This window comes from Perca fluviatilis, chromosome 14 (genome assembly GCF_010015445.1).
Source record: "Perca fluviatilis chromosome 14, GENO_Pfluv_1.0, whole genome shotgun sequence".
In the NCBI taxonomy this organism is placed as follows: domain Eukaryota; kingdom Metazoa; phylum Chordata; class Actinopteri; order Perciformes; family Percidae; genus Perca; species Perca fluviatilis.
Window position 1 is genome coordinate 15,410,527 of NC_053125.1, and position 27,990 is coordinate 15,438,516.

Here is a 27,990-nt window from a genome sequence, read left to right on the forward strand (position 1 = left end):
AAGTTATTCTATTTTTGTTTGGCTGTGCCTTGTGAAGCAAATGTATTTTGTTGGTCATTTTGTTTAGCATTTCCTCCAACCTAGCCTTCCATTTTGTTACTTCAATGCAATAAACAGAGATATTTAAACAACAAAGGGAGTTGACGACATGTTTCCTGGCATGCTTTTAGGCTTCACAGTAAGCTACAGGTCCAGTGCCGTGAGCTGTACAGGTTTAGGCCAAGTTAAGAAGATCAGAATTTACATTGTCGTCATAAGTTGGGAAAGACAAATTCTGATATTGGTTAAAGCGCCACATTCCTGAATTCTGCGAAGTAGGGCAGCAGAGGGAAAAATGTAAACGTCTCCATCCAGAGGAATGCTGGTACTCCCTGTCAGCTTTTTTTTATCAGCAACAAGTGGCGAACACACACATGCACACCAGCAGTACTGCACAACTCATACTAATGCCACTTTAAACCAGATTGGAGCAGAGCCGTATCCATCTGCTGTGGCTAACCAGTTGGAGTTGGGGAACAGGCAGTAGATTACTGCCGATCAAGGGGATTAAGAGAAGAAACGCATTGTGGCGATGGACTCTGTTTGCATGCAAATCACCAGTGTCTTCAACCCATTTGTTAGCTGAGGGGATTACACTTAAAAGATGCCTCGGCACAAGTCTGGACCCTCACGGCTCAGAGCCGACATGTATCCACCCAGCATCAATGTTTGATTGAAGATCTTTTTTATTTGTTTAAAAGAACCCCCCAGATTAGTGTTTAGATTTTACTTTTCTACACTGTGGGAAAATTCTTATGGTTTAGCTGAGCCTTAAATTCTTTTCTATATCAATATCTACAATGCAAGTTGGGTAAGATAATGACCTCTGTTTCTTCTCCCTCCCCCGTATCTGTTTGTTTGTGAGATTTAAGAAAAAACATATACAGATTTGGCTGAAATTAGGAGGAAATAAATCCCTTTGCAAGCACACACACGAAGGTGGATTCTCTTAATTTAGATGTTGCCATGAGACAAATCTTTTTTCGTTTTGTTTTGCAATAGCAATAACACCGTTACACTTTGTTTAAAAATTAAACCCAAAATGCCCAAATCATGTCTTCTATGGTCACCTTTTGTTTTATAAAAAAAACAAAAATCTAATTAAGTTACATCCCAGAACATGTGAAACTAAATTAGATCATAAGTGAAGTTGAATTACACCACTGGCATCATTTCTGAGGCTCTCATGGCAAAAATAGGATTTCTAAAAGCGTGACCGTAAGTCGCATATTAATGCTATGAAAATATGTTGTCTGAAGTGACTCCATACTCCACAGCCCTTGATCTATGGCCATAATGCAGATAGGAAATCTAAGGGGAGGCTAATTGTGTTCATGTTGTTTACCATTCCTGGCCCCCTAGCATCACATAATTATGCTGACCTCATCAGATCCTAGCTAATGTAATTGAGTGTCTGGCAGATTTGCTGTGACAAGATTTCCCACAGTAAAAACACTGGATCCTTCTTTAACCTCCTAAAATTACCCAGCCGGCTGTCTGTCTACACTATCACTTAGACACTTAGATATTGTCAGAGGAATTTCATAATTCTCTAAAGCAGCCCCCCCACACTCCTTGCTTGGTTGGGAGAGAAATGTATTTTCCATCTTATCAGTCACCACACCCTCGCCCCTTTCTCTCTCTAAAGGAAGTTGCCTTCATGCAAGACTCTCTTGATGTTATTGTCAGGGAATAGTTTGTCCTCCGCCACAGATAGCAGGCCGAGATACATTTCCTTCATTGCTAAAGATTGCCTGGTGGAGAACTTGACATGCAATTAGTTAGGTCTTGTGACAAGCAGTGCTCGCTGTCGCTGTAAGGCCTGTTCAGAAAAGTTTCACAAATTGATTAAATCAAGTGCAGGCTCAGAGTGCACGTGAAGGCTATTTACTTTGTGGCAACAGACTCTTCGGTTAGCAAAACTGAAGCAAGAAATAGAAAAGTGCTTTTCCTGAGGGCATTTTGGTTTGAAGAGTTCCATGATTTTGCTCTTGTTATGTGCTTATAGACCACCTGGCTGCAGTGAACACAAAGGTGCAAAAGTAGACCTGCAGGGCTGTAGTAGACTGTTGAGTGCCTTGTGATTTTTGTGACCACAGTTATGAATGACTCAGCTTAGCACCAAGAATAGCTTCTAATTACTGCACGGCTGATTTTATCTGCACATGAAAGCACACACATTCTGTCTTGCAATTCTTGCATAACGTATACATTATATTATAATCTGAATGGCACAGTGTTTTAAATCAATGTCCCAATTCTTACGAACAGGAAATGAAAAACGTGCACAGGTGAACATTAGGGGTGGGGGAAAAAATCGATACAACATAGTATGAGATATTTTCTGCGGCAATACTGTATCGATACACAGATGCCAAGTATCAATCTATTATTATATATGTGTTGGTCAGTTTGTCTGCTTGACAATCCCATTTTGCAGCAACAAAATTGAAGTGAGATGAACAAACAGAGAAATGTATCTTTTTAGATAAAACGGATGTTGACAAAATTTCCTTTTGGGGACATATTTTGAAATTGAGAAAAATTTGAAGTTGGAAAAAAAGGTAATAAATTGCGATAAATAGCAGAATATTGCAATATGTTCAAAATCGCAATAATATCGTATTGTGACGTAAGTATCATGATGATATCGTATCGTGAGACCTCTGGTGATTCCCACCCTTAGTGAACATCAACTGCTTTGGAGAGCAACTGCCAATTTAAATTTGGAAAGAGAAAGCAAGAGATTTAATATTGTATTTTATATTTTTGAGATGTTCCTGGATCTGTATCAACCCTTTTCGCAATTAGTTTTTTTTTTTTCTCAGCTATGAGTAGCTCGTCTATCAATTTTGTGCTTTGCATTGTGGGACATTAGTGTCCATCAAAAGCATAATCAAAAATGAAGTTGAGATGTACTAAATCATTCTGTTTGAAGTAGTATGTACTATAAAATAGAACACAGCTTCTTTCTCTTTCTTGAGTCGTCGGTATGCATCAAATGAAGTCCTCATCCGATAAACTTTAGCTCTGCGGCAAACAACGTGCTCCCTTTCTTTAATTAATTGAGACTGACCGGTGGCAGATTTGGGAAGGTTGTGTTTCTAAGATCTACAATATCACAGTCATGCTCACTTTACGCAGTAATAGGCCAATGGGTGTGCAAAGGTGGTGAAGTCAAGGACTTAACCCCCAATTTCCACCGGCTGTGTAACGGCTGCGGAATTGGTTTCGGAACGGCGGCGGAGTCATTAGGTTTCCATTAAAGTCAATGTGTGTATTTCCACTGACTGCAGAACGGCTGCATTCCGACTGCGTCCCAACTCCGCAGCAATTCAGCACACGGCAGATAGTGCGGGACAGGAAGTCGAGCACAGAAGCAAAATAAAACACCCGGTTAATTTTCAAAATAGAATACACCGTGCTCACGGCGGATCATAGTTCCCTGCACTACACCTTGAAAACACAGCACAGAGTTGTTTCCCCTCTACTCCTCTGGATGGAAACTAACTGTTGTTGCTTTTGTGGTTCTATTCTACGTGAATTCGGGTCCTTGTGAATACAGTTGTCAGTCATGGCCGCAGCCGTGCTGCAACAAATCCGGACCTAGTGGGTTCTGCATCCATTGGAAATCCGGAGTAAGCCTCTCTTCAGAACTCGAACCTCCTATCGCGCCATTTTGATGCTACCAAACGCTCACCTGCCGTTAGCATTCCATTGACTGCCATTCATTTTGACGTCACTTTGACAGCGAATAACTTTACATCTGAAGCGTTTAAAGACTCCGTTTGTCCACTGTTTATTTCTAAAGAAGCACGACAATGTATAAAAGGTTCCATTACCTTGTATCTCACGTTATGGCTCCGTAGGAGACGTTTTTATAAAAATAGGCTAACGATTGTGTCATAACCACGCGACTTACTGTCTCATAGTAGAGGAATTACCGTATAGTACAGGAGAAGCTCACAGGCAGTTTCGACTCACATGAGCTGTTTAGGTTTAATAACTAATGTTAACTAGCATTTTAGTTAGCAATAATTAGCCTGTGCCTATGTTATCTCCTTACATATACCTACGCTCTCCATCTCTGCAAGATTGGGAGTGATTGAGATTTCTCCGGCACAGGAGACTTTACAACTTTCAGACAGGTTGCTCATGTCACATCTACGTTGTCAAGCTCAGTTTGAGCCTTCACAGTAACGCTCAGCCATCACCGGAAAAATGCTTCATAGACTTCACTGGTCTCCGTCCAGAGCAACGGGATCTGTTGGTCCAGTTTATATACTGTCTATGGGTGAAGTATTAAGAAGTTGATCTTCGATCTCAACGTCTCTTTTTTTGCAATCTTCACACTTCTGTCACTTTTTGTGTGTGTAACTGGATGCAACAAAGGAAAGCCGTTGAGGAGAGGCTGTCCAGTGAGCGTTGTTTTATCTTATATTCAGTACCTTTGGACACATTGTAAAACCTAGTGTGTTTGAAGCATACTGAAACCTTTTCTGTCCCTCCTTCTTTCGAATCATCAACATAGCCATGCACATATGGGAAAAACTTCCAGTTTCCAAAGTGATAAACCATGTGAAAATCCAATTAAACAGGAGAAATCTACCATGAAAGCCACGCTGTTATTAAACACTGTTTCACGTATATTATTTACGGCAGAATTAAGTCCAAAGAATGCTAGATCGTGTGCCACGGGAAAACCTCCGAAAGAGCCACCAATGCTTTAGGAATAATAGTCGGTCCAAAAACAGTGGGCATGCTGATTGTAGAGATTTGCCAGAAATGTGGAGGCACAGTGCTGCATCGGAGACCAGGAGTGATGCCAGAATATAACCCAATTTTCTTTTGCTGGTACATGAGCTAAATTGCTCGCAGAAAACCCCAATTGACGTGATTAACGGTGAAAGAGTAAGAATGGTACTCTGTGACAGCGGATAATGAAGCTCAGAGTTCAACTCGTGGGCTACCAAACTTTTGTTTTGATTAAACAAAATTCATCTGGTTTCCATTTAAAATGACTGGGTATTTCTTCTCTCTTTCAAGTAAAGAGAGAGTGCCCCAACTGGAAACAAAAGAGGGGGGGAAGGCCAATGTGGTTTTGACATGGCCAGTGTGTGTGTTTTGTGAGGGGAATAAAGAGGGGGTTAATTCATCTGAGTCCTTCATGCCACTATGGCAGAGGCTGTATGTATTGGCGGGTGTGTTGCCATGGCAACAGCTGCGGAGTAAGGAAATCTTTCTTTCCTTCTTCTCACCCTCCTCCTCTTCTCTCTTTCTGTCCAGTACCTTGTCAAATGTCTGCCTCTCTCTCCCTCCCTCTCTTCCCCTCTCTCCGACTTGTACAGACATGGTTTGCTGAGTTTTGGGTGGGGAATGTTCAGGTATGCGTTCTCACACACACACACACACACACACACACACATAATCTGTCTGTGTGCTGCTGGCGTAGCAGACAAGGGAACAATGAGTCTCAAAAAGAGACTTTCCTTCAAGAGGACCTGGAACTTCAACACTGTAAGTAAACTGTGGTTTGCCGAGCGAGCCTCCTATTCCTCCTCTGTATGAAGCGGGGAGACTCCTTTTCGTTCAGTCAGCTGCTTTTCTCATTAATCTCCCTCTTTGTTGCTTGTCTCTCTCCCACTCAGAACAGCTGTTTGAAGCGGCGGGGACTCTTGGGTGTTTGTTTGCGGGGTGCTAGAATCAGCCTTGACTTGTTGTAAAAGTTTAGAAGAAGCTTTTTTTTTATCTAACTGTGGGGAAGTGTTGAGCAGAGTACATCTCAACCCAGTTTTTGAGGGCAGAAACATGCCTACACAAGCCCAAAAGATAAAAGAAATCACCTCTTAAAAAGATCAGAAATACTCCGTGAGAGGTGTTAATGGGTGGCATTAACATGTGGCTTATCCTTCAACTGATTTAACACCGGTGAAAGTGTGTTTTTGTCGTGGTGGCTCACTTCATATCACACATAAACCTGTCTTGGTGGGATCATCTACGTTCCTTCAGTATGTGTGGTGTCTCAGGGTGCCAGACTGTGTGGCGTGCCATAGTAAAGCCGGGAGAGCGTTTTCCAACTGGAGCCAAATCCTGCTCTGTTTGAAGCCACGGTTCCTCGCTGTGACTTGAATTGTGATTTTGTCCATTTGCTTGATAACAACCTAACGTGGACAGCTTTCCGGAATTCCAGCTGGGAAATGCGATCTCTCCTTATATGAAAAGGATCAAAGAGTTTCTGGAGTACCGCAGAGCCACCCACGGTGGACCGGCTCGTCACCAGAGGTGTCCATACAGGAAGGGAGTCTGTTGACAAGAGGTGATGGTGTTCCTGGCTCATCACTTCTTGTAGGGGACTTGTGGGCAAGGAAGTAATAACTAGTGGTGTGTGTGGTCTAAACCCTGCAGCCTCATACAAACAAACATACACACACCACCCTCTGCATATTTGCCAGCCCTGTGTGACGTGTGAACGTGATGTCATTTTTACTTGCAAGTCCTTGATTAGTTGATAAACAAAATTATTACAGACAAGATTTTTTTTAAGATATTAGGGCATTTTAGGGCATTATTTGACAGGACAGCTGAAGACATGAAAGGGGGGAGAGAGAGAGAGAGAGGGGGGGAATGACATGGAGCAAAGGGCCACAGGTCAGAATCGAACCCGGGCCCGCTGCGTCAAGGAGTAAACAGCTATATATGGGCACCTGCTCCACCAACTGAGCTATCTGGGCGCCCACCGACAAGAATTTTGATAATGCATTTATCATTAAGGTCATCCAAGCAAATATTTGTTGTTTCCAGCATCTCAAATGTGAAGATTTTGTATTTTTTTCTCAGAGTTTGGGTTTGGACAAAACAAGCCATTTGAACAGGTTACATTAGGTTCAGTGAACTTTTTATTTTATAGCCCAAAACGAATCTATTATTTGAATGAAAAATAGTCAGCAAATTAATCAATAATAAAAATAATCATTATTTGCCCTTATTTGAGAATGTGAGTAGAATTTGAAGTAGATCTAATAAGTGATGTGCTGCAGCTGGTCACACTAGCAGCAAGATATTGCAACATTTCCATTCGTTTAGACGCTTCAGCCTGCTTACGCAACTTTGTCATCAATATCATATTTGTCATCAACATAATTGTCGTCTGACACAAGCATGCTTTAGAAGATGATATATTACATCAACTGTGCGTCAAGAGATTCATTGTGATTTATTGTAACTCTCCCACTCGTATCACGTCTGTGAATAAGAGGAAGTTCCACTCAAAAAGAAGTTGATGTCATCATATTTGTCACCTTTAGAAGAAACCTCTCTGTGTATAGGTTTTAATAATAGTGTTGACTCTTAAAGAACGGATAGTAGTGAATACACCAATTAACAATTTTAAAGTTTCAGCCAGGAGACCTCGTGTTTGTCCAAAACCGAAGTTAACGTCACATTGTGTGATGTCTGTCTCGTTCTTTAAAATGAGCCGCACTCTATATATTTAAGGTCTGAGGTTTAGCTGTTTTTAGACCCAAAGGGACAGACCGATGGAGTGGGTGTTCTCTCTTTTCTCTCTCTTCTGTTTCGGCTTCGTGTTGGTCCTCATCCTACCCGCCCATGATTACTGTACACATGCTAGCCACCACAGAAGGGGTGGCTTTTGGGTGTTGACTATATGCAGAGTTGTAAAGACTGTGACAGACAATTAGTGGTTTAGTGGTCGATGTCTGATAGAGCTTTTACATGTGGTCACTCCCAAAATGGAACGAAGCGTCACGTCAGTGCACATGACCAAAAATCCCCTGCCTTCAGACGATCACTTGCATCAACACAAACTTAAAAAGAATAGGCCAGTCCACAATATGTCTGAGCTTGTTCTATGGCTGATTGATCAAGCTGAAAACTACAAATTAAATTCACAGCCAATTTAGAAATGATATTGTGAATAAAATCAGACAGGAAAATCAAACCATATCCTGATGTCTTATTTTCAAAAACAGTCTCATCAGGGTGCATCATTTTTGTTTGTTTTCATTGTTCTCTAATATTGCAGCTTTACAGTCCAATATTATGCAACTGCACTAAAGTACAAACTGTATGTACTGCTTAAACCAAGGCACCAGCCTGGTAATAAGAGCCTTGTTTAGACATATTATCAGCCTTGGATATTCACACTTTGAAGTGGCAGCTCAGAAAACACTCTTCTGGAAATAGTCTCCCCTTTTCAGATGAATCCTCCAACGCACCGATTTTTCGAGTGTTCTTGGACCAATCCCTAAGATGCGCCTCGCATATCCTCCCCTGCATTTAAATATATTTGGGACAGCAGCTTTACAGTTTGGGCTTCTAATCTCTCTTTATTTGTCAAACCAAAATTATGCTAACCGGTTTTAGAGAAGCCCAATGCTGAGGCAGTGATTTCAAATAGAAGTATTGTAATGTGAATATTTGTTGATCTTTCATAAGATCAGACATGTGAGGTGTTTAATTTAGATTGCACACAATTATAGAAAGTTGTCGCCGTGACATTTCCATGGACCACCAGGGGTGCTTTTGCTGTTTGCCTTTTATTCAGGGACATTTACACATGCATAAACCACTTGTTCCCTAAATTAGCAAGTGAAAGGAGGACCATTATGGCCAGTGATGGCTTCTCAAGTAGCCCTGCATTGATGAGCTCTGATCTTTGTGTATGCAGGAATGTGTGTGTGTGTGTGTGTGTGTGTGTGTGTGTGTGTGTGTGTGTGTGTGTGTGTGTGTGTGTGTGTGTGTGTGTGTGTGTGTGTGTGTGTGTGTGTGTGTGTGTGTGTGTGTGTGTGTGTGTGGATAATATAAAATGAAGGGTGGGTCCTGGTGTGGAGGTGTGAACAGCTGTATGTGGTAGAGGCCTGGGGTCCACCCACTTACAAATTAATGGTCTTGTGTAAGGACCCACGATCCAACCCTTTCCTAGTAGCACACCACACGCACACACACACACACACACACACACACACACACACACACACTCTCTCACACACTTACTAATCACAAAGACACACACCTCAGAGCGACTGGTGGGATGCCTGAAGAGACACTGCTATCTTCAGTCTCTGGTCTCAGGCAGCACAGGAGGTCATGAGGGCAGCCTCTCACTCATGTCTCTCTTTGTTCTCTTTCAGTCTGCTGCTTCTTCAGATGGTGGTGAGTACAATTCCTTTATTGCTTCTGTAAGAAAAATAAAACCTCTGAACATTTTATATGAAATGTAGAAAATGTCAGCTATATAAGTGAAACTCTTATTGAAACTCTAAATTAAATCACAAGAGTAACAAGATTCAAAGGCTTCTTCAGTATCATCCCTTTTTACTAACACAGTAAACAATTTTGATCTTGTCTAGCTTGCAGTGCTTTGTCCAGCTTTGTCAGTGTCTGCACTTTTATTTCTCATTTTCTGCTCCACCCTTGACACAGAACTTTGTAGTTGCTCAATAAAATGGTCTAATAAAAACACTTAGCGAGGATGATGTAGTCACTGTAGGCAGCATGCCTCATTAACAAAGGTTTGCTGAGTGTGTTTTGGGTTACAGTCAGGGCTAGCGTGCATGCTTTCTGCTCCTCCCTTTCATAGCAGTTTTCAATAACATTTGCTAACAGGCTGACCGAGGCTGCGGTGAGGAGTGCAGCTCCTTTCACTGTGGATGTGCATCAGACATACACGGCTGTTTGCTTTTCTAAAGCCATCTCATTAACTGAGCAGCACACATTGTTGTAAACACGTCTCCCAAAGCCTCAGTCCTAATGCATTAAACCTAGTACAAACAAATGGCTTGTTAGCAAACTTTAGAAAGGGACTTTCGGCGGCACAGGGAAAAAAACAGCCATTTGGCCGTATTGTAAAAACACAACAACCACCAATCCCTCAGTTTCTAAGATTGTAGTCTATATCCACCACCTTCCACTTATGGGATTGCTCCGTTGTCACCGTGAAATTCCGGCGTATGTCCTTTTTGGCTGGATTTTGGGTTACCTTCCGCTTTCTTTGTGTTGGAATTTGAAACTCCGGCCAATTTCTGAGGACTATGGTTAACTGCTCCTCAGATCTCTGCAGGGTAAATCCAGACAGCTAGCTAGACTATCTGTCCAATCTGAGTTTTCTGTTCCACGACTAAAACAACTTTGGAACGTACACGTTCCACCAAAACAAGTTCCTTCCATAGTCTATTTGGCAGCCACAACGTGACAATTGTGATTGGTTTAAAGACATGCCAGTAAATAAGAGCATGCTTCTCTCCCCTCCCAGAATGCTGTGTGGACTAGCCAGACCCTCCTCCACAGCGCTGTCTGGCAATGCGAGACTACTCAGATTGTAATACTTAACGTAATGCCTATGCAATTTTAATGACCCATCTTCTCAGTCAGTTGGAATAATTTCTAATACTAGACTAGGATGTACTGTATGTGTTATAAGGTCATGTAGAGGCCACCTTAGTAATAATCTGAAAAACCTCCCTGTAAGGCTGTTTGTGATGTCATGTACTATTTACAGGACTTTTATTTCACCACAGGTGAACTACACCTATTTGTAAATCCGCTCTATTTTTGTGCAGGTGTATTGGTAAGATGACGATATGCAGCACTGTACCTTACTTGACCAAGCTAAAGTTTCTGTTCTCAACAGCAAAGCTACATTCTGTTTATACCAGTTGCCCACGCCACCCAGTTGACTCTCAGCAGAATGACCACAGCTATGTATCTGTAACAAATCTCACTGCGACCCTTTTGTTTTGACTATGTGCTTCCTGCCTGTCCGGCCCACAGCTCTAAAGTGGCCATCTGCTGCCATGATAGCAGGTACTATGGGTGCCGAAGCCCCCACTCTAGTTCTCTAGCAGCTCTCGGATCCTTACAGACTCTGTCTCTCTCTTTGTCTCTTTAATCAGCCATGTCTCCTCTCTTTCTTCTTCTTTTATTCTGTCCCCTCTCCTCGCTGCCCCCTCTTTGCTCCTCTCAGACCAACCGAGTGACATCTGCTGTCTTTGAATGTAAACAGATCTGTTAGCTTTGTGCTCCACGCTTTCCACGTAACACATTTGAACTTTGACATTACACTTATCGTGTCCCATTTACACATTGAGAGGTGTAGCAGAGGGTACAGCAAAGAGCCATTAGCTTTCCTTTCAAATCCCTTGACCATTACCTTGTAGTCTAATCCATTTTCTGTTTGTATTTATGTTTGGTGCAGATATAAGGCACCCATAGAAATAAAATGGATTCTGGAGACAACATTTTATTTCTAAGAGGGCACCTTTTGCCCTCCCCATTGTGCCATATAATTGCATGACAAGTTATTCTCTCTTAACTCTAACAGGATCAAGACTTTCATTAAATTGCTCAAAATATACCGTACTTGTTTTTCTCGTTTTCCTGCAGTTTCCGAAAGCCAAACATGTACTCTTGAGGAAGTTTTGTTGAAAAGATTGTAGTGAGATTTTTAGGTGTAGTTGTTGACATTAGTTAAATTAGCACTAGAACCCGAATCTGATGTTGTTCCAATGTTTAAACATGTATTGTGCTTTCTGGTTTACACGTTTACCAAAAATGTCTACTTTTGTGAGGCCCTTTTCAGGATGTGTACCAATACAAGGTTTACTTTCTGGTTTCTTTAAGGATGTCTAGGAAAATCTTTATAAAAGCTCTGTTCTCCTCCACAAATTGAATTGACTCTCAAAAAGGTAAAATTGTCACGAGGAAGACAAGCACACAAAAATGCTCAAATCCGCAGGAATATTTGGAAGGTTGGAAGGGCAGATGGGGGACTGGCTCTAACATTCCCTCTGGCTGGAATTACCCTTTAACATTAGAGCCCTCTAACCCCGTTGCATTTTGCTCTCTCCGTCATGCAGACTATAGTGGAGTCCAGTTGCAGGGATGCTGCAGCCAGAGCAGCCTGAACAGTAATGGCAGTCTTCCAGGAGCAGGCAGCCTGCGAGGGGTTCCGGAGCAGCGTGTGGCCAGCTGGGCCGCCTGCTTTGAACGCCTCCTCCAGGATCCAGTGGGCGTGCGCTATTTCTCGGTAAGAAAACGAAAAGGTTTCTCAGGTTGATTGAATCCTGTCAGACTTAACCAAAAGTGTGGTGAAGAACAGCTGACATGAAGCGTCTTGGTCCTTCAGATTTAAAAGTAAAACAAAGTGGGTGAGCAGTACGGTTGTTGTTTGGATTTAATCGATTCTGCTTATTGATTCTGTTTTTTATTGATACCTTGTTTTGATTCATGGCATTTGAGAAGGAAAGAAATGCAAAATATATCAGAAGTGATAAGGAAAAGTATTCTTTTTAGTTTCACGCTTGTTTGCTGATCATCGACCATTATGACATGAAAAACTCATGCATTCTTGTACAGCGCTTTGTCATGTTAGACCACCTTAATTCGTGCATTAAATTCTTTTGTTTCACCGCTTTTTTTGTAAATTGTGACCCATGTGTAACCACTATATGGCTCGAATCACATTAAATCCAGATTCTACGACCAAATTGAAAAGCACATTTCTTAACAAATCCGAGCTTTATATAGATTCGGAATAGGTTCAAGTTCAGAACCAGTTCTCAAAACTGAGTACAGGCACCTCATTTATGTTACCTCCCACATACAAGATGTGTCTTTGAATTTAGCCCACAACACTTTCAGAAGGCTCAACATGAAGTTCTGGCGTACCACAACCCGCTCGCTCCTCACCTTCCCTCACCACTGATCAGAGCTGCGCTGTGCGCCTACACTGTCCTGCGCCCACACTTACACCAATCTTGTTCACACCATTACACCCAATAATTTCTTTTCTCAATACTGGTCTCAACAACAGCAGCACTGGAAAGACAGAGTTTGAGAACATATATAAAAACTCTCGTACTGTGTGACTCCACAGGAATTCCTCAAGAAAGAATTCAGTGAGGAGAATATCTTGTTCTGGCAGGCCTGTGAATACTTCAGTCATGTCCCTGCAACTGATAAAAAGCAGGTAAGTCCAAAGTATGAAGCACATCCCATTGCTGAAAACATATACACTGATTGGAATGGTTCCAAACCTATTTTTTTATATCCACTTATAATAAACTCTCCTCACAGAAATTATATAATTTGAATATTTTTTAGAGGCTTGAATGGATTAAGAAAAGCATAAATAATTTGTGAAAATACTTTTGTGTAGAAAAAGTTTTTCGATTCTCTGTTCTCTCATTAATCAGTTCTGACCCCTCATATTTAACTTGAGACCCCTTTGTGGGTCCCGACCTTCAGGTTTGGAACCACTGTTAACAAAGGGTCAATCCACATTAAATGACATTTCGATTGCTTATATAATTTTGTGCAAAACACATAGTAGTATATAAGATGACATGTAGAAACATCATTATCTAGAGTTGTTCTTGAACAGGGTTTCCGCGGGGTCTTGAAAAGTCTTAAGTTCGCTGAAGTATTGTACTCTAGGTCTTAAATAATTTTAAACAGGTCGTAATTTTCCTATGTCCATGCAACGCTACCTCATTATGCTAATTTTTTTTAAATTCTGTGGTGTTGTAGTTCTTTCTTTTGCTAGTCCAAATATAATTTCACTGTATTACGACTACAAATGAGACCAACATGTAACCTATATTACAGCCAATCAGCTTTTGTGTTATTGGCGCAAGTCTCTTTCGGATTGTACCACAGACCTAAAACAAATATTATTCTTCAGCTATGGCGAAGTGCAAGTTTTGCGATAATTATTTAGGGCTTAGTTCATGTTGTGATAAAGGACATAATGGTCTAAAAAAGGTCTTAAAAAGTCTTAAATTTGACTTGGTGAAGCCTGCAGAAACCCTTATGAAATTGTGCATCATCAAACCCCTCTTCTCCTGCAGCTGTCCCAGAGAGCTGGAGAGATCTACAACAGCTTCCTGTCCAGCAAGGCCACCATGCCGGTCAACATCGACAGCCAAGCCCAGCTGGCTGACGACGTCCTCACCTCCCCACGGCCCGACATGTTCAAGACGCAGCAGCTCCAGGTACCAACAAGGCAGTAGTAGTAGTGGGCTCATCCTATTGGTTGCTACAGGCTTTCCACAGGGTCTTAAAACATCTAAAATTCTTAAATCAAAATTTTAGGCCTTAAAAAGTCTTAAATTCGCTGAAGTATTGTGTTCTATTGTATTCTATTGTGTTAGGTCTTAAATAATTTTAAACAGGCCTTAATTTAGCGACGTCCATGTAAAGCTACCTCTAATGCTCCCGCACCAAAATAGAATAGAATGTTGTTGTTTTTTATTCTGTAGTATTGTTGTTCTTTCTTTCCAAATATAATTTACTATATTACGACAAAATAAATGAGCAGAGGTGCTCTGTGTCCTCCACGCGCTGACTAGACACCAGTCCTATAATGAGATGATGTTTCCAGACTTTTTTTTTCTCCTTTTTTTTATTGTTTTGATGTTGTGACATAGGTCTTGAATTTCATTCCTTATGGTGTTAAAAAGGTCTTACATTTGACTTGGTGAAAGCTGCAGAAACCCTGTGCTAAATAATATGTTGCTTCCACAATTAGTTAAATATTTCATGTCTTTGTTTGATTTAGACTTTCTCTTATTTAAATTATTCAGTTGTTCCGTATCAACACTGAAGATCAAGACATTTTTCCTGACACTAGGGGGTTTTGTTCTCATCTAGCCTTTAGTCACTTTGCACAAGCATATTGGATTTTTTCGGTGGCCATCTGGGTTTGTTTACGAAAGGGCTCTGAGCCTTTACCAGAGAGATAAACACAAACTGGCATACACCCACAGAGATGTAGCGCATACTGCACACACAGACACACATAGACATGCAGTTAGAGATCTGTATATTTTCAGCCTGCACACGAGCTTGATAAAATGGTAACCGTTAAGACACCTGTCATAACATCAGCTGTAACCATATGTTAACGCTGGTAGTTTCTTCTGTCTTGTTTCTGTCTGTGTCATTTTCTCTTCCTCACTCCCTTATTTTTGAGCATGACTGCTGCTTTGTGTATCTTACCTCTTCCTCTCCCATCATTTTCACTGTTATTTTTAATTTTTATTTTACTTACACCACTCTTTTAATTCGCATCTACAGATCTTCAACCTGATGAAGTTTGACAGTTATTCGCGATTCCTCAAGTCCTCCCTTTACCAAGAGTGCATGCGTGCTGAGGTGGATGGCCGACCCCTGCCGGACCCCTACCAGATTCCCTGCAGCCCCGCGCCCTCCAAACACAGTGCCAGCTCGGACCGCTCTACCCTCTCCACCCCCAAAAAGGTGCCACTATTGCTTTTTGACTGTATCACAGCAGCTATTGGTCATGGAAATAAAACAGTGTTGACAGTGCTCATCCGTCCTGTACGGCAGGTGAAATCATAGTTTTTCTTTTGTTCTCCAACCAACAGGAGGCCAGAAAGCAGAAGTCCGGGAGGTCACTGAACGAAGAGAGCAAGGATGAGAGCGCTGACAAGAAACGCGGCATCTTCTTTTCGTGGTCCCGCAACAGGAGCTTTGGGAAGGGCCCAAAGAAGAAGGACATAGGAGACATTAACCTCGGTAAGAAACTGATTAACAAGCCCGTTGCCATCTGGCTACAGAGATCCTCCGCAGTTTAAAACTTTTGCAACAAAAGCGTCCAAAGTACTGATGTGTCCTTGAACAAGACACCAGTTCACTCCAGGGTTACCATGAGCTGTATGCAGGGGTGGCATGTAGAAACCCACCTGCCCCACAGTCATCCAAGTATTATACACACACACACACACAAAAACATACTTGTTGTAACCCTGGCATTTTGACACACCAAAGCGAGTTATCCACAAAGGGCCAAAGTTTTAAAGGTGGTAAAATACAAAAATGAGGTTGATATGATGATGATGTAAAACTTTTGTTTGGGATTTTGATTATTATAATATCTAATTACTGTATAATTGAATTGAATTGTATAATTATTTAAAGGCTGCAGTAGACTAAAATGTCATTTTCTAATTTGTTTTTAGACTTTCAAGCTTTCTGAAATACATAAATAATGATTCCTCTTTGTTTTGTATATCCTCTGAAAGCACAAGTAGTCATACAGGTATACACAGTTGCATATATTGCAGATAGCACAATTCTCGGTCAAAACATGGGAATAGCTGTGGTCCAAATTATCCCTATTTCAATCATGTGAACTTCCTTTCTTGCATTTCACACCCGTGCTTTAACATAAATGTCTCTCACTAAAGTGTAGCTGCACTTTATTTTAATAAAACCCCTTCTGTCTATTCACACGCTTCTTTGATGAGTCATGACAAACAGCTTTTTTGCCTGCCAATATGTTGTGGTGTCGAACTACAATCACAAATTCAAAAACGTAGTTTTTAGTCATGCTATAGCTTGACGCCGTCTTGGTGTTACTTATTGTAAGTAGTGCGCAAATGTCTCTTATCTGCATGAACTCATCATCCTCTGGGCTGTTTTGTGCAGACTACTGGGGCAGTAATGGGCGGAGGGAGTCCCAGGGCTCCTTGTCATCCGGTACCAGTCTGGAGATGGCCACTTCCTGCTCTGCTGGCAAGATTGAGGTAAGATTCCTCTGGACAGATCCCCATGGCAACACAGAGCCCAGTGTCTGGTGAAGCCATCATAATAGGCCTAAAATGATTTATTTTTTTATTTGTCAGCCCACTCGTTGTTTATGTATGTCATAAATCAGAGAGTAAAGAAAAACTAGCTACAAATACAACTGAATCTGTTTATTAACACTGGAAAGCCATAAACCAGTCCTTGTTAAAGTAAGCCTTTGACTCTTTTTTTTCTTTCTTTTCTTCTTCTCTCCAATCATTTATCCTTAGTCTGATAACCGTCACTCAGTATGGGAGCGTTCCCCCAAACATTGCACCGTGATGCTGTCCAACGGTTCCTGCTCTTCTGTCAGTCTTCGGCCCGGTGCCTCCATAAGAGAAGTCCTCCACGATCTCTGTCAGAGCATTAGCGTCAACATGGCTGCTGTCGACCTCTTCCTGGTGGGAGGGGAGAAGGTAAAGGGAGGCAGACGCCGCTAACAAATGACAAATGCTAAAAACATCTGCTGCTAATAGATAACAGAGAACAGAATACTGCTGCAAGCACCTCCTTGAACAAATCAGTTTTATTATAAACCAAACGTTGATAAATACAGTCAACTACACTTACAATTTAAACATGCTTTATTTTTGTGAATATTTTGTGAAGAGGCATTGAGCTGAATTCAACCAAAGTGAATTGAAAAGATTACAGAGGAGTGAAGTGGACAATATGTCTTTTTAGTTACTGTGTAAAGAGTTTACAGTATGGAGTGTTTGGGGCTTCATGTGTTGCTAATGTGTAGTTTCATTTTTCCTCACAGCCTTTGGTGTTGGACCAAGACTGCATGACCCTCAGCTCACGAGACTTGAGAGTGGAGAAGCGGACCTTGTTTAGGTATTAATAATAAATCAAAGTTTGCTTGGCTCTGTCAATTTCCTTTTGACTATCACATTGTCTGTCTATGCTTTTATGTCTGTGCTGACATTTACTTGTGCTCTTTCTCTGCTCCCAGATTGGACCTAGTACCCATTAACCGCTCCGTGGGGCTTAAAGCCAAACCTACCAAACCAGTCACTGAGGTCCTGCGCCCCGTGGTGGCCAAATATGGCCTTCACCTCAGCGATCTTGTGGCCAAAGTAGTAAGTCGTCCCCGGTGGCTACAATGCCTTCATCTTTTTGAAGTTCCTGTGTGTCCAGGGAGCAGCCTGTGCAGCGTGTGACAGTGCCACAGGGTGGAGTATCATGGTTAGGGGAGGGAAGCGACCGCATCCTTTTCCATCTCTACACGGTGGTTAGCACTCTGACTCAGCCCAGGCTCTGAAGACGGAGCACCAAGGCTATAATTAAGAATGACGACACTCCTCAAACATGCCAACTCTTTACTCCTCCCCTTAACCCCCGCCAGATGATTTATTTTAGTCCTGTGGGTTTCCAGGCATTATAACTGTATTATACAGTAGACCCGGAGCTGAAAGATGGTTTATAAATTAAGCAAAGGCTGGTGAACTCAAATATCAGCCGTGTGCTCAATATGCTAAGAGAAATTGTAACGTCTTTAGACTTCTGCACAACCGGTGAAAATAAAAACGCGCTGACCATCAAATTGTCTTTCGTTTAAGAGCGGAGAAACTGAGCCTTTGGACCTGGGTGCCCCCATATCGACTTTGGATGGCCTCCGAGTTGTTTTGGACCGAATCGACCCAGCTTCAGGAAAAGGTAAGACCATCAAATACACTGTAACCCAATATTAAATATATAAATAAATAAATATTACAAACTAACAATACTTTGTTTTTCCCGCTGGAATCTGTAAACAACTGTTTGTGTACTGACTGGGTTGCCCTTTCTCAACCGGACGCCATAAATGTAACTGCCAAATGTAAATCATGTCCACCTCTGTTATTCCATTGATTAACATATTCAAGCTTTGAAGAACATGTCTCTTACCTCTAAAGTGTCCTCTCCTCTCTACTTTGTCTCACTTTCTCCTCATCAATTTCTCAACCTGATGAATTTTTCATGTACATCTCTCTCTTTCTCTCTTTCAAGTAGACAAATCCAAGTCGTCCTCCCTAAAAAACCACCCTCCAACCAGGAGTTTTTCTGCTACAGTAAGTACTCACGACATCTTTGTTCTCCTACAACATGTTGCTTAAAAAGTCCAGTGTGTGATGTTTTGTCCTTTTTCTATTGCTGCGCTGCTTCCGCAACATTCAGTATCATTTACTAGCGGCACACATTCATCTTTATTAACATTTACAATCTTTGACAAGCTTTAAATTGGTGGAGTTCCTGATTTGTTTGTATTCTTTGCCCTAACACTGCCTGTGGCTGACTTGCTTGCTCATATTTTCCATGCTTGAGTTATTGCACCGTATGTAGGCAGATAGCACTTGGTCCTAGATGCTAGCTAGCAAGGTCAGTTAAGACACAGAGCCAACAGATGAGACGAGGGTCTCAGTAAATCTGGACACTCTGCTCAGTAGGGTGCTTGACAGCTCATGCTTAGCCTCCCCCTTACAACCCCCATCCCCCCCCCTCCCATCCCTCCATCCCCTAACAGAGTGCATTGTTATTGTTGCATCTGCAGGGAGATGAGAGGTCAACACCAAAGGACTTGTCTGTGAGAGCAAGTGGACCAGACACAGCACTCCCAGGGGAAAAGAGAAAACAGAAAAAGATTAATATAGATGAAGCTGAAGGTAAATCCCTCTTTTCCTTCTTTCTCTTTCTCTCTCTCTATTTTGACTTATTGGTGGATGTCTTAGCTGTGCTTTGCCTCGGGACTAACTGTCAGCTGTGAAGCTGCTACGCTGCATGTTAAACCTTAACTAATCCTTTTCTTCTTCAAGGTGTTCGTCAATTTGGAAAGTTTAATTGAGAGAACTTGTTTGATCTGTTTTGCAGAATTCTTTGAGCTGCTGAGCCGGGCACAGAGCACCCGAGCCAACGACCAGCGCGGGCTCCTGAACAAAGAAGACCTGGTACTTCCCGAATTCCTACGCCTAACCCCTCCCAGCTCCTCCTGCTCCGTCTCCTCTGACCTAGCATGCTCCACTCCTGACCGCCGGGAGAATGGCGTCTCCTCGCGGGGGGCCCTCACCGCCAGCCTTCGTTCAGAGAGCCTGGACTCCTCCCTCAGCTCCAGTGCCAATGGACACTCCGGGACCAGGCGGTGCCTGATGCCCCCTCCTCGCCACCAGACTTTTGGCAACTACCTGTCCCCCATCCCCCGGCCCTCAGACACCCGGCCAAACCTCCGCACCGTGGAGGAGGACACCCACAACGACTTGACCCTCGTGGGCGAGGGCGACATCAGCAGCCCCAACAGCACCCTGCTGCCTTCATCACCGTCCCTCATGCAGTCCTTCGACAGCAGCCTGCCTGAAGCCAACTTCACCCCGCCGCCACCATTCTCCAAGTCTCAAGACGCAGCTGGAGAGGGAAAGTCCAGTTCAGGTATTTCTACAGTGTAACAAACCAGTGTGTTTGCGTGTGTGTGTGTGTGTGTGTGTGGTGTCGTATGTGCATGTGTGCGCTCTATCCCCGGTGGTCTAAACCCGACCACCTTCGTGATTGAACTCCCTCTACACTGACTCTGATGCACTTTAATGACAAATTGATACTGACTCTTTTTCAGTTTGCCGTTCATTTAAACAGATTTGTTTCATTAAACTTAGTATTGTGTGTGTGATTGATCTTAATTACACTCGGATCATCTTGTAAATAGGGATGTGTATATTTTGTTCAGTGAGTAACGTTTACTTGGATGTCACTTCCCACGCCACAAGTTGTTGGGTTTCGCCACATGACTGGGATGAGTTAATTCCAGGGAAATATTTAGTTTATTTTGTAGTTTTGGGTGCATATGAATGCTGATGTAACTGACTGCAGAGCTTATAAATATTAATAATATAATATATGCATAGTGCATACAGATCAATGATCAATATTTGACAGTACTGTAGTCAGTAAATGTTGTGCTGAAGATTGTAATTCAGAACAACCGAACAATTGAACGTGATGACATTAGCAGCTGTGTGTTTCCTGGCATCGTGGGGTCATTACGTACAATTAGAAAAACATCGTAGCAAACCAGACCCATGTGATTGTTTTACAGTGTTGGACCTGCGAATGCCAAACATCTCTCTCCATCCCACCAATTAAGGGCAATCCAACAATGTCAAAAAATTGCTTCTTTTTTAACGCAACTCTCTAAAACCGGTGAGTCATTAAACAGTGTCAGCTCCTGCTGTAGCAATTTGAGCAATGGGGAAAATAATTAGTCATCGGAGGACAAGTGCTCCTTAGTGCTGGTGACATTGTTGAATTGCCTTGTCATTCTTTATCTGGGTCATTCACTCCCTCTATAGATGCCTGTTGTAGATAACCACTGCCAATAAACTCTGTACCTGTGATTGAGTAGATCTAATAAATGTTAGAATTGGAAATCACTCTTGTCTGTCTTTTTACACGTTTGTGAGCTCAGATTCTCTCTCTCCCAACCCCCCTCCCCGTCCACCACCTCCGCCTCGCCGCCTTCGCATGCCCCCCCTCCCCCCCCTCCCCCGTTCTCCTTCAGCTCTGTCTCATGTTGCCTTGTGGCTTCCTCCTCTCATCTGCGCCCACTCCTTTGTGTACTATTCTGCGTGCGCTTGTTTCAGGGTGTTCTGCTCAGACTGCTCAGTGTGGCGTGTTTGTGCGGTGTCGTTAAACATTGCTTGGTCTACCTGCTTGGTGTATTGTTGTTTGATGGGGTCACTGCTCCTGTGTGTGTGTGTGTGTGTGTGTGTGTGTGTGTGTGTGTGTGTGTGTGTGTGTGTGTGTGTGTGTGTGTGTGTGTGTGTGTGTGTGTGTGTGTGTGTGTGTGTGTGTGTGTGTGTGTGTGTGTGTGTGTGTGTGTGTGTGTGTGTGGCTCCAGCGTGGCATTGTGGATTTTTTTTTGAGTCTGTCTTCTTTCAAACTTGGGTTTTAAAAAAGCGTGGCGTTGTTTGTGCTGGAGTGTTGGCTTATTGTGTATGATTATAATCCTCTCCCGCAGACGGATTTCATTTCTATTTCCCGTCCATGTCATTTCCCCCACTCCTCCACTCCTGTATGTTTCTGAGATTTTAAGGTGAACAATCAAGTGGTGAATTGATTTGTATTGGTGATGGTTTTTTTTTTCTACAGTAGACATTCTCAGAGTTGTCAGAAAAATAAAGCCGAAAGCTTTCTGTGTTCGGATATCCAATTAGAGGAGATGTTATGATTCTTGACTTTAAAGACGATCCCAGGAAACCTTCTTTGAAACCATGTGAACTCTACAGAAAGAGAAGATTATCACGCTCAACATGTTTTTCCAACAACAAAGCTGGTGACGTGATGAGTATCTTGCACCTCAACGCACTTTACGGAAGGTGCACAAACATGTTCTCTCTGACCTCGCTGCCTTAGCCCAGCTTTAATGTAAGGTGATGTATGTACACAAGATGATGAGGAAGGAGCGCAGCTCCTCCACAGGCTCTCTCCTCTTTTCTGGTTGCTAAGTGCATCAGCCTGATTCTTCCCACCACTGGGCGCCATGGTAACCTTATCCACGAGTTGACTGAGCTACAGATATAAACTGTCAGTGCTGGTTTTCATCTGTTTCTCTCTTTCTCCCACCTGCTAAACTAAACCATTGAAACATAGCTATGATTCAATATACCCATATTTCTAACACTGTTTGCCGCTTGCCTCCACCTTTTTAGAGACTTTATGAAGTTGTTACTTTTAAATTCTGGCGGAAAGTCACGCTCACAGGCTTAATATTGTGTAAGAGACAGACACCCACTGAATAAGTCAGAGGCCATCAGTCCAAACAAGTTAACAGTGGTTCAGTAGCAATTATGCTCTTTTACTGTGCCGATCTGCTTGATTTTGTCCCTCTCCAGTTTGTGTATTACTGTTGAACTGACGCCCTCTGCTGTTCCGAGGGAATAAATAATTGCTGCTGCGGTGGATCAACATGTTCCTCAGACATCATTGCCACTATGCCGTAAATAATAAAGTACTAAAGAAAGGAAGAGGATAAAGTCCAGCTGCTTACTTCTTCTTTGCATGATGTGATGTGGATAAAAGAAATACGTTTTTTTTATTTTTATTCGGGTACTTTATTGTTTTCTCTTCTGCAAATTCACCAAACCGCACAAGTTAATTAATTAAAGGGACACACTGAAATTTCTTTATAGATTTTAGGAGGTACAATTTCTCTTTCATTAAAAAAAACAATATACCCTGACATCAGTATAAGCATTTGCATCTAAAACAGTGGGTATATTGTACCAAAAGTACTTCTGGTCTTGCAGGTAGTTGCATGTATTGGGCATATCAGGTATAAATTACCCGCTGATTAGACTGTTAAAATGAAAAACATTAGGCCTCTGGTCTGTATCCAGAAGACCAGAACTGAGAACTGCTACCCAATATATCAGGATAATTTACTAATCATGGCTGTAATCACTTCTCCCTGTCTTGCAAGCGTGGGGTCTCTGGGCTTGGTTGGTAGGGATTAGGATGTCCACTAGGGGGCGACGTCACACAGGGTAACTCCATTCATACTGTATGACTGATTTGAACTCAATGCAGGGTGTTTTTAGTTTAGTCAGAAAGCTAAGAAATAAACCAGAATTTGTAGAAAGGTTTAATTCAGAAAGTTCATGTGGAAATTGCTTCCTTTTCCCTCTCTGCAGTAGGAGTTAATGGGACATCTCCCCTAAGGCCAGGCTATCTACAAAAAGTGCTCTGTAATGACTCAGCAGTACACCTGAGGGACCATATGGCTCAGTTTTCCTTTAGACCCGTTTCACTTTCTTCCTCCTTGTGTGTCCGCTCCAAGCTGGCACCCTCTGACCCTGGGCCAGCCTTATCATCCATCTGTTGGTCGGAGGAGGAGGAGGAGGGCTTGGCTCAGATCTCTGGCAGTCCGCCTCAGTGAGGACTGTTCGCTGGGTCCGTTCCAGTCTGGCTGGTCTGTCTTAGCTCCCGGCTGCTGCCATGTCTGTGGACAAGACTCGCCACAGGAGGCGTGGCTGTGTCAAGACATCACGTTTACACGTCACAGTAGAGTCGGCAAGCTTGAACATTCAAAACATGTTTGAAAAAGGTGTATGGGTAAATAATAATGAAGGACTGAAGGAAAACACTTATTCTAGTGAGGCGCTGGCTTATGGAGAAGGCAAGATGTCCAGAAACAGTGATACATAGAATTAGAAAGAAAAAAGATTGTATTGGAGTTTCCCCTCCTCGCAAAGACACGAGTAAGCACAATCGGGCACATTTGAGTCATTTATTGTAAAATAAAATAAAAAGTTACATTTTTGTGGTGTTATGGTGGCTCAATGGTTACAGTAGGACTTGTCTCCTCTCAGTATCAACATCTTAAAGTTAACCTTTAACCCCTTGTTACATTTCTTTTTTAATAACTCTTAACAGACATGCACATGAGGCAAAAAGAGATTTTTACTTTCACACATACTTTCACATGTATTTTTTTTTAAACATACATGTTGAATGCCTGAAGGGGTAAAACTCTCCAGTATTTAACAGGAAAATTCCAATTATAAACTAATTTATAGAGGATATTTTCATACTGCCTAAAATCATCTCACGACCCTTAAGACCTAGCGTGTGACTCCTTAGGGGGTTCTGGTACCCAGGTTGGGAGAGGATGGATTGAGTAATAAATTTATGACGTTGTAAGATTTGTAAGAAATTCTACAAAGACCAATTCATCACAATGCATCATCTAGCAGCGCTGCATACCAGCACTAATGCATCACATCCTGTGGAAAACCCTGTGATGGAGATTTATGTTGAGATATCATCAATTATAGCTCATTCTAATGGATGTCACGCCTTATTTGCCAGACACAGTGTGTTTGGCAAATTAAACAGTATTATACAGTAATGTATCCTTCGTTGAACTTCAGAGAAGACCATGACAGTTGTTAAAAAGTCCTTGAAAAAGTTTTGTGTTCACCTTGGTGGTTCGAGTTGTGCCGTAGTCAGTTGCTGAGGTTTTGTATAAGGTCAGCTGTTGGAGCTCACAGGCTGTGTTTACATCTGAGCTGAACAGCAGTGAATCACAGTCAGCACAGTTAGGAGAGTGCTGAAGTGCTGTGTTTGAGTCACTCGGGCCTCTGTGTTTAGAGCCTGTGGGACCACAGGGATCACATGAGAGGTAGAGAGTTTATCAGTCACCATAAAGGCCATTTTATAGTCGTGCGTAAAATCGACGGCGTAGCCCCGCAGACCCCTCTGTGTCTACGCCGTAGCCTGACGCGCGCCTCTCGAAAAATGTAACTACACGTCGCAGCGACGCTAATCGCCGTCACTCTCTCGCTTCTCCCTCGCTCTAACACACTCCCCACACACGCACGCATGCCGGTTCGACGTACACACCAGCGCACAAGTATAAACATCAGGCCACTTACGTAGGCTACGGCGAGAGCTCTGCGTGGAGCCTCCGCACAACTGTAAAACGGCCTTTCAGTAATGCCAGCCTCCTGGAAACTTTGGTTTTTAAGCCCCCCCAAGTGCACTTGCATGAGAAGAGGGAAATGTTGGAGTCCCTGTGCCCAACACACCCTTCTTAAATGTGAGTTCAACATCTGATGAGGTCATGCAGCTCTGAATTGTTTGAAATTAAGCACAAGTGGTAATGTTGAATTATACCACATGTAACAACAAGTCAGTGAATTAATACATTTAATTCAGTTGCAATTTTATTCAGATGTTTCCCGTGATTTGGCAAATGAGTTTAGTAAGTTTGAGCTGAAGCCGTTATGTCATCAAGTTTGTCTTGACAACAGCTGTCCAGATTACACAACTATACAGTTTTCAGATTACACAAACATATTACGCTGGCATGTTCATTTGAGTGCTCTAGAGTTAAAATCCATGTGCAGTGTGCCCCCAAGCCATGGTTGACAAAGTTTTGGTTTCTTAGATCCTCTGAAATCTCATACAGTTGTGTGCTCAGCATCTGGTCATCATGCAGTCTAATGTCAAGTCAAGTGGGTTTTATTGTCATGTCAACCATATGTACACTGTATTTAGTGAAACGAAACAACGCTTCACCATGGATCAAGTGGTGTTTCACATTTATATAAAAATGACATTCAAGACTACATTTAGGGCACACACATTATAGACTAAGGCAACGTCAGTCGCATGCAGGTCCACATGAGTAAAAGTTGCACGGAGATGGAACAAGTCTTTTGTATCTATGTTTATTCACTGTTATATAAAAATATATATTTTTGACAACCATATTTAAAATGAAGATTGTTTGCCTGTTGTAATTTACTTATTTTTAGCTGCAGTGATCAATATTCTTATATAAACAATGGATCAAATGACTGTGAAATGTGAACGGGGTCACTCAGTGACAAACCCACAGAAAATGATCTCAACGATATAATGTTGCTCGTGTCTCCTGGATGTGTAAATAGGTAACTATTTGGTTATAAGGTGATAGTATATCAATACGTTTTTGCTGCCCCCAAGTTGCCAAAACAATCAATGAATGCAGCTTTAAGTGTTTGCCGCTGCAATTTCTCATGGCCACCCTCATAAATATTCAAATAGACCTCTTGGCTGTCCATAATAAATCAACTAATCTTAAATCTCCAATGTCTTTCTTTTCTCCCGTGCACAGAGGGAGGAACAGAGTCAAGCTCCGACACCAAATCCCCCGCCGACAGAGCCGACGCTGCACAGACGGTTCAGGAGGTGATGGATGTGGAGGGGGTTCATCTAGAGGAGGGAACGCTGGAAACATCCCTGGGAGAGGACTCTGAGCTCAGCTTGAGCTTCCACGGCTACGTGGCTGAGCTGCGGCAGTGCCAGAGCAAGCTGAGGAATGCCCAGATGCCCCAGAACGGCCGCAACCCACCAGAGGGCAAGGACTGCAACACAGACCTTTACAAGGCCACAATTGTCTAAAGGGAACCCCCACTGCTGCACTTTTTAAGCCTGAGGCACTGTATTTTGATGAAAGGGAATTAGTGAAACGCTGGGCTGCATGTACACTCCAACAATCAATATTATGGTAACAGACATTGTATATTTGTTACAATTTCTGGCGTCTTCTCGTTGATTTTTAGTACTGGTTGTAATTTTTGGACAGTGATGTGTTTTTGTTATGGTTTACTTTAATAGTGAAGTGCAAAGCGGTTTTATTATGAGCCATGTTAGACCAAGGACAACCATGGAAGAAGCCTGATATGAACTTTTGGGTAGTTTCTAATTATAGGCATACATTACAAACAGATTCTAAGTTATTGTAATCAATGGGTTTATTATAGATCCTAACTTAACAATAAGCCATAAAAATGAACTAAAGAGCTAACTAAAAAGTAAGTTATGTTAGTAAACAATATGTACAAGCCAAGGGATTAACCATTAATTAAACTATTAATTACAATTTAATGACTCAGCTGAGGAAGACTGTGAGATGCAGTTGAAAGTTCCAAAAAGTGGAGCTTGATTTTAATTTTTTTGTCAAACTACTGTTGCCCTATTAGAAAGTGCTACCCACTTTTGTTGGACCATACGTTAGACGGGACTGTTTTAGGATCAAAAGGGAGGCAAATCACAATGTTCTTGTATATTTAACTATTTCCTGTATATATCTTCTTCCTATGTTTTACGGATGATACATGACGGTACCTTTGTTTCCTGTACTTCCTGCTTCTGTGGTTTTGAGGTTGTCCACATGTTGAATGATTAAAAAGATTTGATGGCTGTAATTCCAACAAAACTGAAACTTTTCTTTTGTACCCTACATAGATTAAGTCTTGTATTTCTGACAGCAGGGAAATCCTTACCATCCCTAACCTGTAGCCCCCTTGTAAAAATAATAATAATAATAATAATAATAATAATAATAATAATTGAAATACTCCTCTGTTGTAGTTTATAACCCCAAGTCTTACCTAAGACATTACAGCCCTGAATTCTCCTACTTGTCATATTTGACCAAGGCCCAGCTAAATGTATTTGCCAAGTATGTCCAAATTGTCAATAATTAACAGCATAGTTGTCTTAGTTGAACAATTTCTCTTTGAAAACACACTACCTTCACCTGGGTATTTGTTGCCAATGTGGACGTGCTGTTTAGTCATCCAGCCTCCTCTTCTAGTTGAGCATCTGGAGAGAGATTATTACAGATGGTGAAAATTAGAGGTTAGATTATGGCACTGGAGATCTTGTCTTGACACAGGCACAGCATGTGATTGCTGGAATGCTTGACAACACATGGGACCTATAAGTGGTTGGTTGGGCTATTCACTTTCTTTTCTTTTTTAAAGTAGTCATTATTGAATTCTTCATTACAGTACTTCCTTCCAAATCCTTGATACACCCCCAATTTGGATG

General features: G+C 42.1%; 1 protein-coding gene across 4 annotated transcripts in view; it reads left to right on the plus strand.

Annotated features, from left to right (window-relative positions):
* The window catches only part of rgs12a (regulator of G protein signaling 12a), a 42,151-nt gene extending 14,778 nt beyond the window's left edge, over window positions 1-27,373 (plus strand). The window contains exons 4-19 of one of the 4 annotated variants that reach the window (XM_039822667.1): window positions 9,189-9,210; window positions 10,828-10,860; window positions 11,913-12,082; window positions 12,932-13,024; window positions 13,905-14,048; window positions 15,133-15,315; window positions 15,444-15,594; window positions 16,507-16,604; window positions 16,875-17,060; window positions 17,408-17,481; window positions 17,600-17,726; window positions 18,207-18,303; window positions 18,637-18,698; window positions 19,178-19,289; window positions 19,495-20,046; window positions 26,270-27,373. In XM_039822667.1, coding sequence (XP_039678601.1) covers window positions 9,189-9,210; window positions 10,828-10,860; window positions 11,913-12,082; window positions 12,932-13,024; window positions 13,905-14,048; window positions 15,133-15,315; window positions 15,444-15,594; window positions 16,507-16,604; window positions 16,875-17,060; window positions 17,408-17,481; window positions 17,600-17,726; window positions 18,207-18,303; window positions 18,637-18,698; window positions 19,178-19,289; window positions 19,495-20,046; window positions 26,270-26,556 — 2,391 coding nt within the window. In that variant the 3' untranslated portion in view covers window positions 26,557-27,373. The remainder of the gene's footprint in view (window positions 1-9,188; window positions 9,211-10,827; window positions 10,861-11,912; window positions 12,083-12,931; window positions 13,025-13,904; window positions 14,049-15,132; window positions 15,316-15,443; window positions 15,595-16,506; window positions 16,605-16,874; window positions 17,061-17,407; window positions 17,482-17,599; window positions 17,727-18,206; window positions 18,304-18,636; window positions 18,699-19,177; window positions 19,290-19,494; window positions 20,047-26,269) is intronic. The other 3 variants (XM_039822668.1, XM_039822669.1, XM_039822670.1) reach the window with 3 other exon arrangements.
* Window positions 27,374-27,990: the final 617 nt, after the last annotated feature.